The sequence below is a fragment of the Hipposideros armiger genome, unplaced genomic scaffold, assembly GCF_001890085.2.
Source record: "Hipposideros armiger isolate ML-2016 unplaced genomic scaffold, ASM189008v1 scaffold_388, whole genome shotgun sequence".
Lineage (NCBI taxonomy): Eukaryota > Metazoa > Chordata > Mammalia > Chiroptera > Hipposideridae > Hipposideros > Hipposideros armiger.
In genome coordinates, this window is record NW_017731738.1 from 579,471 (window position 1) to 592,498 (window position 13,028).

General features: G+C 51.1%; 2 protein-coding genes across 5 annotated transcripts; one reads left to right on the plus strand and one right to left on the minus strand.

The window, feature by feature from the left end:
• Positions 1-94: 94 nt before the first annotated feature.
• CA9 (carbonic anhydrase 9) lies at positions 95-4,443 on the plus strand. The gene is given in 10 exon segments (XM_019663272.1): positions 95-100; positions 326-428; positions 699-841; positions 926-1,018; positions 2,094-2,160; positions 2,912-3,069; positions 3,275-3,410; positions 3,542-3,568; positions 4,014-4,095; positions 4,229-4,443. Coding segments are annotated over 10 exon segments (882 nt in total). The 3' UTR covers positions 4,296-4,443.
• Positions 4,444-5,417: 974 nt separating this feature from the next.
• On the minus strand, positions 5,418-13,022 carry TPM2 (tropomyosin 2). 4 transcript variants are annotated; one of them, XM_019663261.1, is made up of 9 exons: positions 12,701-13,022; positions 12,149-12,274; positions 9,100-9,233; positions 8,895-9,012; positions 8,727-8,797; positions 8,190-8,265; positions 7,951-8,013; positions 7,717-7,786; positions 5,418-5,577 (listed from the first exon to the last, which is right to left on the minus strand). In XM_019663261.1, exons 1-9 carry the CDS (start codon positions 12,812-12,814, stop codon positions 5,495-5,497), a joined length of 855 nt encoding a protein of 284 aa, XP_019518806.1. In that variant the 5' UTR covers positions 12,815-13,022; the 3' UTR covers positions 5,418-5,494. The 4 variants fall into 4 exon arrangements, with proteins under 4 accessions (XP_019518806.1, XP_019518808.1, XP_019518805.1 ...); XM_019663263.1 differs by lacking the exon at positions 8,190-8,265 and adding an exon at positions 8,511-8,586; XM_019663260.1 differs by lacking the exon at positions 5,418-5,577 and adding an exon at positions 6,357-6,698.
• Between the last annotated feature and the right edge of the window lie 6 nt (positions 13,023-13,028).

Here is a 13,028-nt window from a genome sequence, read left to right on the forward strand (position 1 = left end):
CACATCGATCTGGCCACTGGGAAGAGACTGGGCTCAAAGATCAGCCTCCTCATCCTTCTCTTTCATGCAGGGGATGACCACAGTCATTGGCGCTATGGAGGTGAGACACCCACCACCTGCACAGACCAATTTTGGGCACCCAGCTCTGCCCTGCTCCACAACCATCCCCGAACTCTGGTCCTGGGCGTTCCGCACACCGCATTCACATCTGCCAGCCCCCCAAAACGCCCGCTACTCGTCTCTGTCCACATCCTTGATTTCTATTTCCCGCCCCAATGTCTTCTGACTCCACCCCCACACTTTTTCTATCCCTCTTCCCTAAAAGTTCCTGATCCTATCACCGGACTTCCTGTCCATACTGTTCCACCACAGGCGACCCACCCTGGCCCCAGATGTCCCCAGCCTGCGCGGGCCGCTTTCAGTCCCCGGTAGATATCCGCCCGGAGAACACTGCGTTTTGCCCTGCCCTGCGACCCCTGCAACTCTGGGGCTTTGAGCTCCCGCCACTCCCAAAACTGCACCTGCGCAACAATGGCCACACGGGTGAGGCGGTCCCGGGGTGGAGCCTCAGGAAGGGACCGAGGCTATCTGGGGATGGGACGGAGCCTAGGAAAGAGGGACGGTCCGGGCGGTGCTTGGGGGTTAAGCTGGCTCTCAGGGTCGGGGCAGCGCCTGATTTACCAGCTCTTCCCCCGCAGTGCAGCTGACTCTGCCTCCCGGGATGGAGATGGCACTGGGTCCCGGGCGGGAGTACCGAGCTCTGCAGTAGCATCTGCACTGGGGGGCTGCTGATCGCCCGGGATCGGAGCACACGGTTGGCGGCCAACGTTTCCCTGCGGAGGTGAGCGAGCAGCTGTCCGCAGAGGGACGAAGTGGGGCGCCGGGCAGGGGATCTTGCTCACTCCTACCTGCCTGTCCTCTCCAGATCCACGTGGTTCACCTCAGCACTGCATTTGCCAAAGTTGACGAGGCCTTGGGGCGCCCAGGGGGCTTGGCCGTGTTGGCTGCCTTTCTGCAGGTACCAGCCCTCTACAGTCCCCCACTCCCTGCTTCCTCTTGCGTCCGGGCTCAGTATATCTTGCCCTCAGAGGCTGATCCCAGCATACTCACCCTAGCACCTGGCTATCATCCTCATTCTCTCATTAGTTTATTCATTCAATACCCACTGTGAGCCAGGCACTGGATCACAAAAAGGACTCAGAAGCCGTGGGTTCTTGTCTCTAAAGAACCCACAGCCAGTGAGGGAAGCTTACAGGTAGACACATACAAATGACACAGAGTAAAAGAGGTGGTCAGGGAAGGCTTCCCGGAGGAAGTGAAACAAAGCTTTCACTAGTGGGAAATAAAGGAGATATTCTGTGCAGAGCAAATGGTATGTGCAAAGACTCAAAGAATATGGCCCATTCAGGGAATGGCAGATGCAATAAAGTGGACATCAGGAAGAGTAATTTCTCTACTGCTCCTATAACACGTAATTTCCCCTTAGTGAAATGTAACAAAGTCTAGAGAAACATCTAGTGACCTCTTTGGACCTGTAATGATCAAGGCTACAAACACAATGATTAGAGGAGGCTAATACAATGGAGGGATGGTGAGACACCCGCTAGCTTCACTCATGCCCTGACTCCTTAATACTAGCCTCACAGCACAAAATTCAGAGAAGTGCCTTGGAAATAACATGTTCTTGTTCCAAAAGTCAACACATGAATTTATTAAGGTGAATGCAGAGGTAACATGAATACAAAGGTTATTACAGCTTTCGGGGTGAAGCATGGAGCATGTGTGAAGTGTGAAGGTAACACTGGGTGAGTCTTGAAAAGTGAGTAGGGCCCAGGTCATGAGGGCCTTGTATCCTAAAGTGATCCACCTTCCTCCTCCTCCTCCAATCTGCCATTGAAAACTAGCCCGCCAAGCTTGTTAGGTTAGTCTGCAGACTAAGAGTAAGTCCACTGAGTAATGGTACATAAGATTTTGTGTGTTCCCAGCATTCTCAGAGCTAGGGAATGAGGAAAGACTGTGGGAGCCCCACCTCACCTTCAGGCCTCCAGCCATGGCCCTAGATACATGTACTATCTTGCACTATCATCCCCTAGGAAGGTCCAGAAGAAAACAGCGCCTATGAGCAGTTGCTGTCACATTTGGAAGACATCTCTGAGGAAGGTATGGAGTTGGGGTCCCTCCTGCAGGGAGAGGTTTGATGTGTGAACTGGCCCACTGTGATCTTGATAATAACTATGAAGCTGAATAAAGGCAAACAGGCAAAGGCCAACTGCTGCCCACAGCCTTCATCGTTAAAAACCAAACAAAAATGAGACAAAAAACAAATGAGACCACCAACAAAAAAAATACTGTTTGGAACTTCCAGGGTTGAAGAGCTAAAATTTTTCTGAGAACTGTCTATTCTCCTTATAAGCATCAAAAATTTTAATTTTGTAAATACATTGGAAATCTTTTCCTTCTCAGTCACACTGGGTCATTTTTAAACCTCACTTACCCTACTGAATCTTAAGTTTTGCTAAACTAGAAGGAGCTGTGATTTTTGAGTTTTGGCCTGTTTTTTTATAGTTATAAAAACGTATTTATATTTATTTACAAGTTATTCAGCTGATTTTCCCTTTTGATTCACCCTGAGCTTAAATATGTGGTCCAGCATTTTATCACAGTATTCAAAGTAAGAGTGATGCCTCAGGGGGAGGGGCTGAGGAGCAATTCTCTCACTCTGTGAGGCTCCAAAGCCCTTCACTTTCTTCTGAGTTGTGTCTTGTGCTGAGTTATGGGGAGGAAACAGTGAAGAAGTGGTCTCAACGAGTTGAATCAGCTTGGCTTCTGGGATATGAAACTGTATCCCTATACCCTAAAGCTTTGGAGGGGAGTGATCTAGATGAGATTTCAGCACAGGTCCTCTCCACAGACTCAGAGATTTGGGTGCCAGGACTGGATGTATCCGCACTGCTGCCCTCTGACCTCAGCCGCTACTTCCGATATGAGGGGTCTCTGACCACACCCCCCTGTGCCCAGGGGGTCATCTGGACTGTGTTCAACCAGACAGTGAGGCTGAGTGCTAAGCAGGTGGGGCTGGAGCATGGTGTTGACATAGGGGATACTGGGGGAAAGGGGTATAGGATAAGGTGAGAAAGGAGGCATAATGAAAGGGCCATGTGGGGGGTGAAAAAGACATGGAGGGTGGAGCTCTGAGGTGCCGGCTGTGAGTAGGCCTGTGACCCTTTTGTTTCCTTGTCCTGAACCCTCCCCCACTGTCTAATGACCTCCCTAGCTCCACACCCTCTATAGCTCCTTGTGGGGATCTGAGGACTCTCGGCTACAGCTGAACTTTCGAGCCACACAGCCTTTGAATGGACGAATGATTGAAGCCTCCTTCTCTATTGGAGTGGAGCAGACCACTGAGCCAGGTGCAGCTTTGTCTGGTATCCCATATTACCATGTCCCCCAGCCACAGGTCCCTCATCCTCTCATATGTCTTCATTTGTCTGTCACTGATAGTCACAGCCCCTGGCCCTAATGTGTCCTTTTTTCTCTTCAGTCCACCTGAATTCCTGCCTTGCTGCTGGTGAGTTTGTATTCTTCCTCTGGCTCCTGATGCCGGGGACTCCCCTTGGCACTGTTCAGCTCCAGGGGCTAGTCAGGACCACATCTGCTGCCTCTACTTTTCTATAGAACAGACCTCCAATCCCAATAGGATAGTGTCAGATCAAGGTGGAAGTTCCCCTCTTGTCCCCAGGGCAAGAGTTGGTCAGAATGAAGCCCCAGAAATCTCCTAACACCCTCTTTCCCCAACAACCTCTTTTACTTCATTTTCAGGGAGGAAAAAAGGTGTTTATCTTATCACTTCTTGTGTATAAACGGCCATCCGTTTGCTGGACTCTTCTGAATTCTGAGTTACTGTGGGCAGCTGGAGAACTTGGGGCAGTGGTGGGGGGAATACACAGATGTAGGCCCTGAGGGAACCCCACAAACTCCTTTTCACTCTGAGGCAGCCTCTCTTCTCCCTCTAGGTGACATTCTGGCCCTGGTTTTTGGAATCCTCTTTACTGTCACCAGCATTGCCTTTTTTGTGCAAATGAGAAGGCAGAAAAGGTATGTTCATACTGACCCTCTCCTTCAGGCACAGCTCCCAGCTCCTATGTGGAGTCCAGAACAGCTTCATGTAAATTGCACACAAATGAGCTCATCCTGGGCCAGTTTCTTATTAGGCTTCCCTGTTGTTTAGACACCCAAGTGGGACCAATGGGAGTGTTAGCTACCACCCAGCAGAAGTCACCGAGAGTGTTGCCTAGAGGCCTGGAACTTGGAGAATGTGCAGAAAGAAGCTAGCCAGAGGAATCTGAGGGGGAGCTGGAGACTTTGTTCCATCCTGCCCATTACACCACTTTTTAATTGCCAAGATTTTTAAAAGAAAATAAATGTTTCTAATAAAATATGTGGAAGGTATCTTTGTTCCCCAAATCAGGATGGTGTATTCATTTCCTATTGCTGCTATAACAAATTACCACAAACTTAATGGTAATGCAAAATTGAGTTCCGGAGGTCAGAAGCCCAAAATGAATCTTGTGGGCTAAAGTCAAGGTGTCAGCAGGGCTGGTTCCTTCTGGACACTGAGGGGAGAATGTTTCCTTGCCTTTTTCAACTCCTAGAAGCTAAGCATTCCTTGGCTTGTGGTCCCTTGCTCATATCACTCCAACCTCTTGTTTCCATTTTCACATCTCCTGCAACTGCCTTTGACCTTCTTGCCTTTCATAAGGACCCTTGTGATTACACTGGGCCTATCCAATAACCTAGAATAATCTCCCCATCTCAAAATCCTTAGCTTAATTGCAGGGTCCCTTTCCCATGTACAGTAACATTTCACAGTGGACATCTTTGGTTGGGGGCATTATTCTGCTATCAGGAAGGGGGCAGAAATGACTGATATTGTTGGAATGACTCTGTGTGTGTGTGTGTGTGTGTGTGTGTGTGTGTACTGCAGTGTCTAGGGGTAGAGCAGACTCAGCCTCTAGGCTTAAAAATCATATTGAGGATTTTGGGCTTTCACCCTGCTCAAGTAAAATCTGTGTAGCTTTGCAGTCTTGCCATTAGACTGTGTTGTCTGGCTCAGCCACCTGCTGGAATGGAGTGGTGCCCTGACAGCAGTTCCTTTGCTCTGTGGGGAGTAAGGCCGAGGATGTTCCCGCAGCCCTACTGGGCCTCTCTGCTTCACACAACCGGTTCACAACCCCTTCCCAGTGAGCCCAGCACCCTCACCCCTTGGTTCCCATCGAAAAGAAAGTCTTGTCACAGAGCATGGACCTAGACCCTGCTCCTTCAGGTCCTTCCAATTCCATTGCTCCCCTCAGGCATCCTCTCAGCCTTCTCTACTTTGGAATACTACCACCACCATTGCTCACACCAAAGAAAGGCTTAAAGGGCCCTGTGATGCCAGGAATAGTTTTATTGGGTTGGGCAGCAACTATAGCCTGGCTGGAGGCAGTGCCAGCCCTCACAGGTTGTTGAGTTCCAGCAGGGTCTGGTCGAGCGTCTGGTGAATCTCCACGTTCTCTTCCTTGGCACTGGCCAAGGTCTCTGTGAGAGGAAGCAGCACATGAGGAGAGGTAGGGAAGACACGTGGAGAGAGACATGAGGAGGCATGGACAGGGGATTTGACAAATAGACATGGAGTGGGTTGGAAGCACACAAAGACACAAGCATTCAAGGACTTGAGGACCTCATGGTAGGGGCAAATGGATGGGCTGACCCGGACAGACATGGATGCCTCACTCAAGGCTCCGGGGCCGCGGAGGTGGGATGGGAAGGCTTGAGTCATAAACTAATTTACTCTCCTTCTTTAGAAGGTTTAAGAGAATTGGAAACAAAAGGAAAGACGAAAACTGAGCCAGGAAAGGGAGGGCCAGACAGACAGATTTGAGGCAGAAAACAGACCTGCAGTGAAAGCCCCACGTTGCTGGCATCCAATGTTTTTCCAAACTTCATCTCAAGACCTTTCACGACCTTCCTGACCCTCCCCTGCACCTGACCACCCCATTTTCCTTCCAGTCATTCCTTGAGATCCTGGAACCCCAGCTGAGTGCTCCAAGGTCAGTGACAGGTCTGGGTTTGTAGAGGCACCACAGGGTTCATGGTGACTGAAGGGGTCATACATGCCCACATGCAGCAGTGACAGAAAGTGACAGACTAGGAGTGCTTGTGTGGAGGGGGCTTCAGTGTGGGCCACAGAGTTTTGTGGGTAAGCTCAGGGGGGGGGGATGGCACAAGATTTGGGGTGTCTATAAGAGCCAAGTCTCAGCAGTGAACTAGTGCTCTTGGGGTAGGGGGTGAAGGAAGTGCTCTCTAGAGGTCAGGGAAACAGCATGAAGACCAAGTTGAGTTTATTCAGCAGCAGAAAGAGGTAGAGGCCAGTGAGTGGAAGGGGCAATAGATGGAGAGAAGGAAGAAGCAAGTGCCAGGGTGGGCAGCTCCCGTGTGATGGAGGTTCTCCTAGGCTGCACCCAGCCTGGCTGTGCAATATTGGTAATTTCTGCTCCTCCTGCCTGCCCCCCTCCTCATAGAGAGAATGGAAGGGAGAGGAGAGAAGGGGCAGGGGGGAAAAAACTGGTGAGGGGCTCAGAGAGAGGTGATGTCATTGAGTGCGTTGTCCAGCTCCTCGCTGATGGCCTTGTACTTCATCTTCTGTGCATAGACTTCATCTGGGGGGGCACGGGGATTCAGGGATGGGTGGGAGTGTGGGGAGAGGGAATAGAGGGAAAGAGGAAAGGAAGGAGTGAGGGTAATAAAAAGAGAGAATAAGAATCAGAGAGAGGTGGACAAAGATAGAATGAGAGAGACAGGCCAGAGAAAAGGCTGGACAGCTGTCAGGGCTCCCTCCTCCCCTCTCTGTACCCATCTCTTTTGTCCTTCTCGGCACCCTAAATTGGTTCTTGTCCCAGGAGCTCCTGCCTCCCCTGGGGACCTGGCGGCACAGTGCTTTGGATAAGCAGGAGTGCTTATTTCAAGGAGAGAGTATTCAAGCCAGAAATGTCTAAAGTCCTATGAAGTTGGAGATAAAATTTAGGGTTGCCCAGGAAGGCTGGAAACAAGAGAAATGGGAATTATGAAAATAAAAGATTACTGTAGAATAAAAAGGAGAGACAGTTTCAGGCACAACGTTGATGATAGTGAGAAATAATAGCCACAGACTAGCAAATACCTGGATGTTTGTTTTCACCAAATCTAGCTTAAAATAGTATTTTCCATTAACATTGTCTGCAAACCTAGACATTAAACTGAATAGCTCTCTATTTAATCAAGAAGGCTCTGTAATATAGCTCAGCTCTATTGTGTTGCACTTGGAGGCAGAATTGTCTAAATTAGTGCTACTCAAAGTGTGGTCTGAGGACCAGCAGCATCGAGAGCTTGTCAGACATAGAAAGTCTCCAGCCCAAAGTCAGCAATCACTCTGCAGTAGGACCCAAGAATCTGTATTTTAAAACCTCTCTGGGGGATTCTCACACATGCTCAAATTTGAGAAGCACTGGGGTTGTAGCTGATTACGAGTACTTGAATGATAGGCACCGACCACCAGAGTTTGTGGGGTCCCAGGTGGTCCAGCCCTAATTTATCAGTAGCAAATATAATGGGATGTGAAGATAAGGGAGAGGCTGACAGTCATGGGGAGTGCAGGCCTACTTAAAAAGATTTGGGGGTACAGGGGAGTATCCCTTTTACCTTCCAGGTCATCGATGGTTTTCTCCAACTTTGCCACAGACCTTTCGGCAAACTCTGCTCGAGTCTCAGCCTGGGAGTAAAGGCAAGATGTAGAAACGACAAAAAATTAGGTCCTCCCAGACCCTAACACTTCGGTCAACCTCTTCCACCCCACCCCTATCCCCAGATTCCCCACCACAGGCAGTCCCTGACGAGGATTGGGGGGCTTGGGGGGGGTGGGGACTGGACTCTTACCTCCTTTAGTTTCTCCTCCAGGAGTTTGATCTCCTCTTCATATTTATCTTCTTTGGTGGAATACTTTTAGGGACATATACATGCCATCAGTAGATCGCCTCCAATCGCCTCCACAGATCCTTCATTTCTCCTCTGAACCCCACAGACTACTCATGACCTTGTCTCCATCAAACACCCAGCCCCCACCGCTTCCCTCCCCTACAGGACCCCATCCTTACTGCCCCTCAACCCCCCTCTACCTTGTCTGCTTGGGCTTCCAGGGATTTCAAGTTGTTGGTAACAATTTTCAGCTCCTCCTCTAGGTCCCCACATTTACTGCAGGGTGTGTGTGGCAGGGTGGGGTGTGAGGGCACAGTGGGGGGAGACAGTGGAGATGGCACAGTGGGGGAGTGGGAGAGGAGAGAAGAGAAGAGCAAAGTTGTGAGAGTGACAGCAGACAGAGTTCGGAAGCCCCAGGCCCTTCCCTACCCCCAGCAGGTGAGAGAGAGCAGCCTGAAATGGAGGATAAAGTGAGCTGAGAGAAGGCGCCATTGCCCAGAAAGGTCCAGAGAGGTCACTACCTCCTCCTCTGAGGCCATCAGGGACTTGAGGGCCTGGTCCATGGTTCGAAGTTCCTCCTCCAGCTGCCTGGCTCGGCTATGGGCAGCAGGTAGGGGTCAGAGGACAGGACGTGTCCCTACGGCCCCAAGTCTGAGAAACTGCTTCCCCACTGTGTAGACTGCCACACGGCCACAGGCTCAGGCCAAGTTTTACTTGCCACCCTGGGGCGTTCTTACCTCTCAGCCACTTCAGCTCTTTCTTCTGAGCGTTCCAGCTCTCCTTCCAGGATCACCAGCTTCCTGGCCACCTGGGGGGAATGGGGAAAGAGAAGGAGTAGATCCATGGTGAATGGCTGGGAGTGTCTGGGGCTTGGGAGACAGAAGGAAGTGGAGCCGGCCTGTCACCTCCTCATATTTGCGGTCTGAATCCTCAGCGATGTGCTTGGCCTCCTTTAGCTGCATCTCCTGCAGCTCCATCTTTTCCTCATCCTTCATGGCTCGGTTTTCAATGACCTTCATTCCTCTGAGAGGCAGGGAGAAGGGTGGGGTCAGACCAGCAGAGGCAGGCTTCACACTCTAACATCTCACCCTCTGAGGGTCCCCTGCCCACCTTTCACTCTCATCAGCTGCCTTCTCAGCCTCCTCCAGCTTTTGCAGGGCTGTAGCCAGGCGCTCCTGTGCCCGGTCCAGCTCCTCCTCTACCAGCTGAATGCGGCGGTTCAGGGAGGCTACATCTGCCTCGGCCTGTGGGTCAAAGGTCAGAAGTCAAAAAGGCTTTGTCTACCTTGGATGAGGATCAGTGAGACTCCAGAGGATAATAAGATTCTTGTCAAAAAACCCCTAGGCTTCTTGGCTTCCAGGTTTTTAACGTATTTTTTTCCCCTAACCAACCATCTATCTTCTGCCCAGACTCTTTGCTCTAGTCCAAAACATGCATTCCTTGACAAATTCCACTCCCCTGCTATAGGAACAATTCCGGCACTGTGCATAGTTAGTCTCCCAGTGGTTATCTGCATGCAGGTCCCTCTGTCCCCTCCCAGGATACTCCAAGTGCTGGGACCAGGTCTAAGGCAGCCCTGACTCTACAGCAGAGATTGAACCAGGTAAAGAGATCCGGAAGAATCAGGCCAACCAGAGCTCACTGCTGCTAAAAATAGCCAATCACAGAATCAAGCTCCACTAAATGTCACCAGTTGCTAGGCAGATTCCCAGCGAGGGTTTCAGGAGGCAAGCCAGGCCTGTATGGGGACATCCATGGTTGTAGCAAGGGGTGCCCTGCCAAGGCGGAGAGGCAACTGGCAGTGGTGCAAGGGCTATATGAGTGACAGATACTCAGCCACTAATCCTAAAATATAGAGGCAAAACCATGCAGATTTTGGAGAAGGTCCATGGAAACAATAATACCTTGAGAAAAAAGAAAGGGCAGAGCAAGAAGGGCCCTGACAAAGGAAAATAAGAGAAGCAGTACAGTATGGTGTTATGAGCATTGGCTCTGAGTCAGATTGTTGTCTTTGAGCCACAGATTAGCCACTCAACACTTGTGTGACCTTGGGCAACTTATTTAGTCTCTCTAAGCCTCAGTTTCCTCCTTTTTAAATCCGAGTTGACGATAGCAGTTCCTTTGTAGGCAGTTCTGAGACAATGCAGTACTTCTAATACTCGATTAATCAACAGGACCATCTGGGAGGCTTATAAAACTAAACAGGTTCTCTAGCTTCTTGCTAGATCCACTGAACTGAAATCTCCAGGGCAGGAGCTTGAAAATCTTTTTTTTTTTAAAGCTCCCAAGCGAGTCTGATGATTTTGGGAAATAATAGAATAATATACAGAAAGCACTTGAGCACATTGTCTGCAGAGTCCGCCATAAACGTTAGGTTATCCCTGGCTTTTCTTCAGAGACAAAGACATAGAGACCCTGAGATTTAAGATTGGAGAGGACAAAGGACCAGTATAGGGAATAAGTGAGTGAGAGGGAAGAGATGGGTGGCAGCACTGGGGGCAGGGGGGGTAGCATGCAGGTCCTAAGCGGTACTGTAGGGTGGGGGAAGCACAGTACCATATATAGAAAGTAGATATAGCTTGTCTTTCAGGTGCTGAAGGCCACCTAGAGTGACAAGAGCCCATCATGGGCACAGGGCCAAATGACTCAGTGCGGAAGGATTCTGGGGACAGCACTGGGGGTTGGGAAGAATGACTCGGGGACATTGGGGGGCGGGTCTACTCTAGAGAGAGATGAGATTCTGTAAAAGGAAAACTCTCTTCACAGTAGTGGAGTGACAAATAATTCTGGAAGTCCTGGGTTCCTCATCACAAGACTGACATTTGCCATTTTCTACTTCTTAAGCTCTTCCCATCATGGATTTTGCTCTCTAGCCCACAGAAGGACACTATTGTCTCCATTGGACAAATGGGAAGCAAGACAGAAGGGAGAAACTGAGGGAGGCACTGTATAAGTTAAGTGCGCATTCAAGGTCACACAATAAGTTTAGGCAGTTTCCTTTCTATGCCTGGCACTGCTGCCCTGCTTCTCCAGCTCTGTCCCTGTCCACCCTCCTCCCCTCCAGCCCCCACCCAGCTCCTTGGGTTTCCAGTCCTGCCTTCAGCTGCACTGGGCCTTGGTTATTTATAGAGTGTCAGATGCCCAGGGTTGTCTTTGCTAGCAGCTGCAGGTCAGTTCCCTCCCAAGTGCCAGGGCTGGTAGAGAACCAAAACCAAAGGCTGGAGGTCAGAGAAACCAACCCAGGTTGGGAATGGGAGGAGGGAATTGGGGAACATGGATAATGGTCAACACAAACAGTAATGTCATCTCTGATCTCAGATGTTTAGACCATGCTTATGCTAATCCTCCTATCCACCCAACAGTAGGCTCATTTTAAACTTAATCCTGGGTGCAAGACAAATGGGGAAACTGAGGCAGAGAATAGTATTAGTAACCATGTCCAATGTCATATGGCCCCTCTCCTACCTCATGGTGGGGGTTGGGAATGACAGAAGGTGGAGAAGTCTGGTTAGGGGGTGTGGGTTGGGCAGAGAAATCTGAGTGGGCAGGACCTGGCAAAGTGACTGCCTTGGTATTTGTGGCCCTGTCCCTTTGCCCTGTGGCCTGGCATGGTCTCGAGGCTGACAGCTTAATGAGGGTAAATGAGGGGCCGATAGAACCTGAGCTGGGGCCCCAGTGCACAGCAGGGCCACTGGAGCCAGAGGTCAAGGCCAGGGAATTTCTAATGGCCCCCCAGGGGTGTAACTCAAGTCAGAGCCCATTTTTGTATTCCTCTCCATCTTCCTGCCCAATGCACCTACACCCATACCCTGCAAAATGTAGCTGCAGTCTCCTTTCAATTTTCAGCTGGAGGATTAAATGAGGTAGATGGTAAATTCTTGTATCACCCACCCCCACGATGACTCACTGCTTGATCACTGTACATCCTAAGAGCTGGAGCCAAATTACAAGGCTAAGTCCTTGGGGGAAGTGGTAAGTGGTTTTGATTTACCCACTGTCTTGGATTATTTGTGCAATCTCCCGCGGGCCTGGGTTCCTGAGGGGCAACCATTTCTGTCTTGGTGCTGGGGATATCTAGGTCCTCTTCTCCCTTCATCCCCATGTCTAGGACCCCTCCCAACTTGTTAACTCTCCCACCGTCCCCCAGGTCCACACTCACATCAGTGGCCTTCTTCTCGGCCAGCTCCAGTTTCTCCTGGGCGTCCTTCACTGACTCAGAATACTTTTCCACCTCATCCTCCGTCCCCTTCAGCTTCTTCTGGAGGGCCTGCTGTTCTTCCTCCAGCTGGGAGAGAGAAGCTTCAGTCAGCCAGGCCCAGGCCCCAGCCCAGGGGGCAGGCAGGGTGGTGTGTGAGGGGGTACTAAGAGATATTTAGAGGCTGTCAGGGAGGAAGAAGGATAGCAGAGGAGGGACAGTGCAGCCAGGGGTGTCTGAGGGACCTGGTGAGGTAGAGTTTCCAGCCCCAAGGAGCAGGGCCCGTCATTACTCTGCAAAGGCAGGAGTGGAAATTGGGGGACTGGGGCTCCCCAGCCTATGGTGGGTAGATGAACTGTGGCTCTGGCTAGGTCCCTGGGGGTACTGTGAAGGCCCAGACCCCACACTGGACAGGGCAGAGCTTTGGACAGCAGGCCTCAGGTTAGGGGGCACAGGCAGGGCCTACCCTGCCCTCGATTCGAGGGAGGGGGTTGCACTGGGCCCGGGGCCCCCCACCTGCTTGCAGCGGTCCTCAGCTTGCTTCTTGTCGGCTTCTGCCTGCTCAGCGCGGTCGATGGCATTCTCCTTGTCCAGCTTTAGCATCTGCATCTTCTTCTTGATGGCGTCCATGGCTGCGGTGTGGGACCGGCTGGCCGGCAGGCGGTGCGGACTGGGCTGGCTGCGAGGACTGGGCGCAAGGGTGACAGGCCAGGAGGACCAAGAGGGACTGGGATGTCCCAGCCGCGCGGACGCTTAAAAGGCTGGGAGGGACCGGGCGGAGCCGGGGGCCGGGACCCTCCCCCACCGCAGCCCAAACCTTGTAGGGGCAGAAGCACGGCCCGGT

What these genes read in the sequence shown, in the direction of transcription:
- TPM2 (XM_019663261.1), bottom strand. Translation starts at nt 12,814, where the DNA reads ATGGACGCCATCAAGAAGAAGATGCAGATGCTAAAGCTGGACAAGGAG. An exon ending in CAGACCGCAAATATGAGGAG is followed by an intron (nt 8,798 to 8,894) that starts GTGACAGGCCGG and finishes CATTCCCCCCAG; the next exon opens with GTGGCCAGGAAGCTGGTGAT. An exon ending in TGGAAGCCCAAGCAGACAAG is followed by an intron (nt 8,014 to 8,189) that starts GTAGAGGGGGGT and finishes TGTCCCTAAAAG; the next exon opens with TATTCCACCAAAGAAGATAA.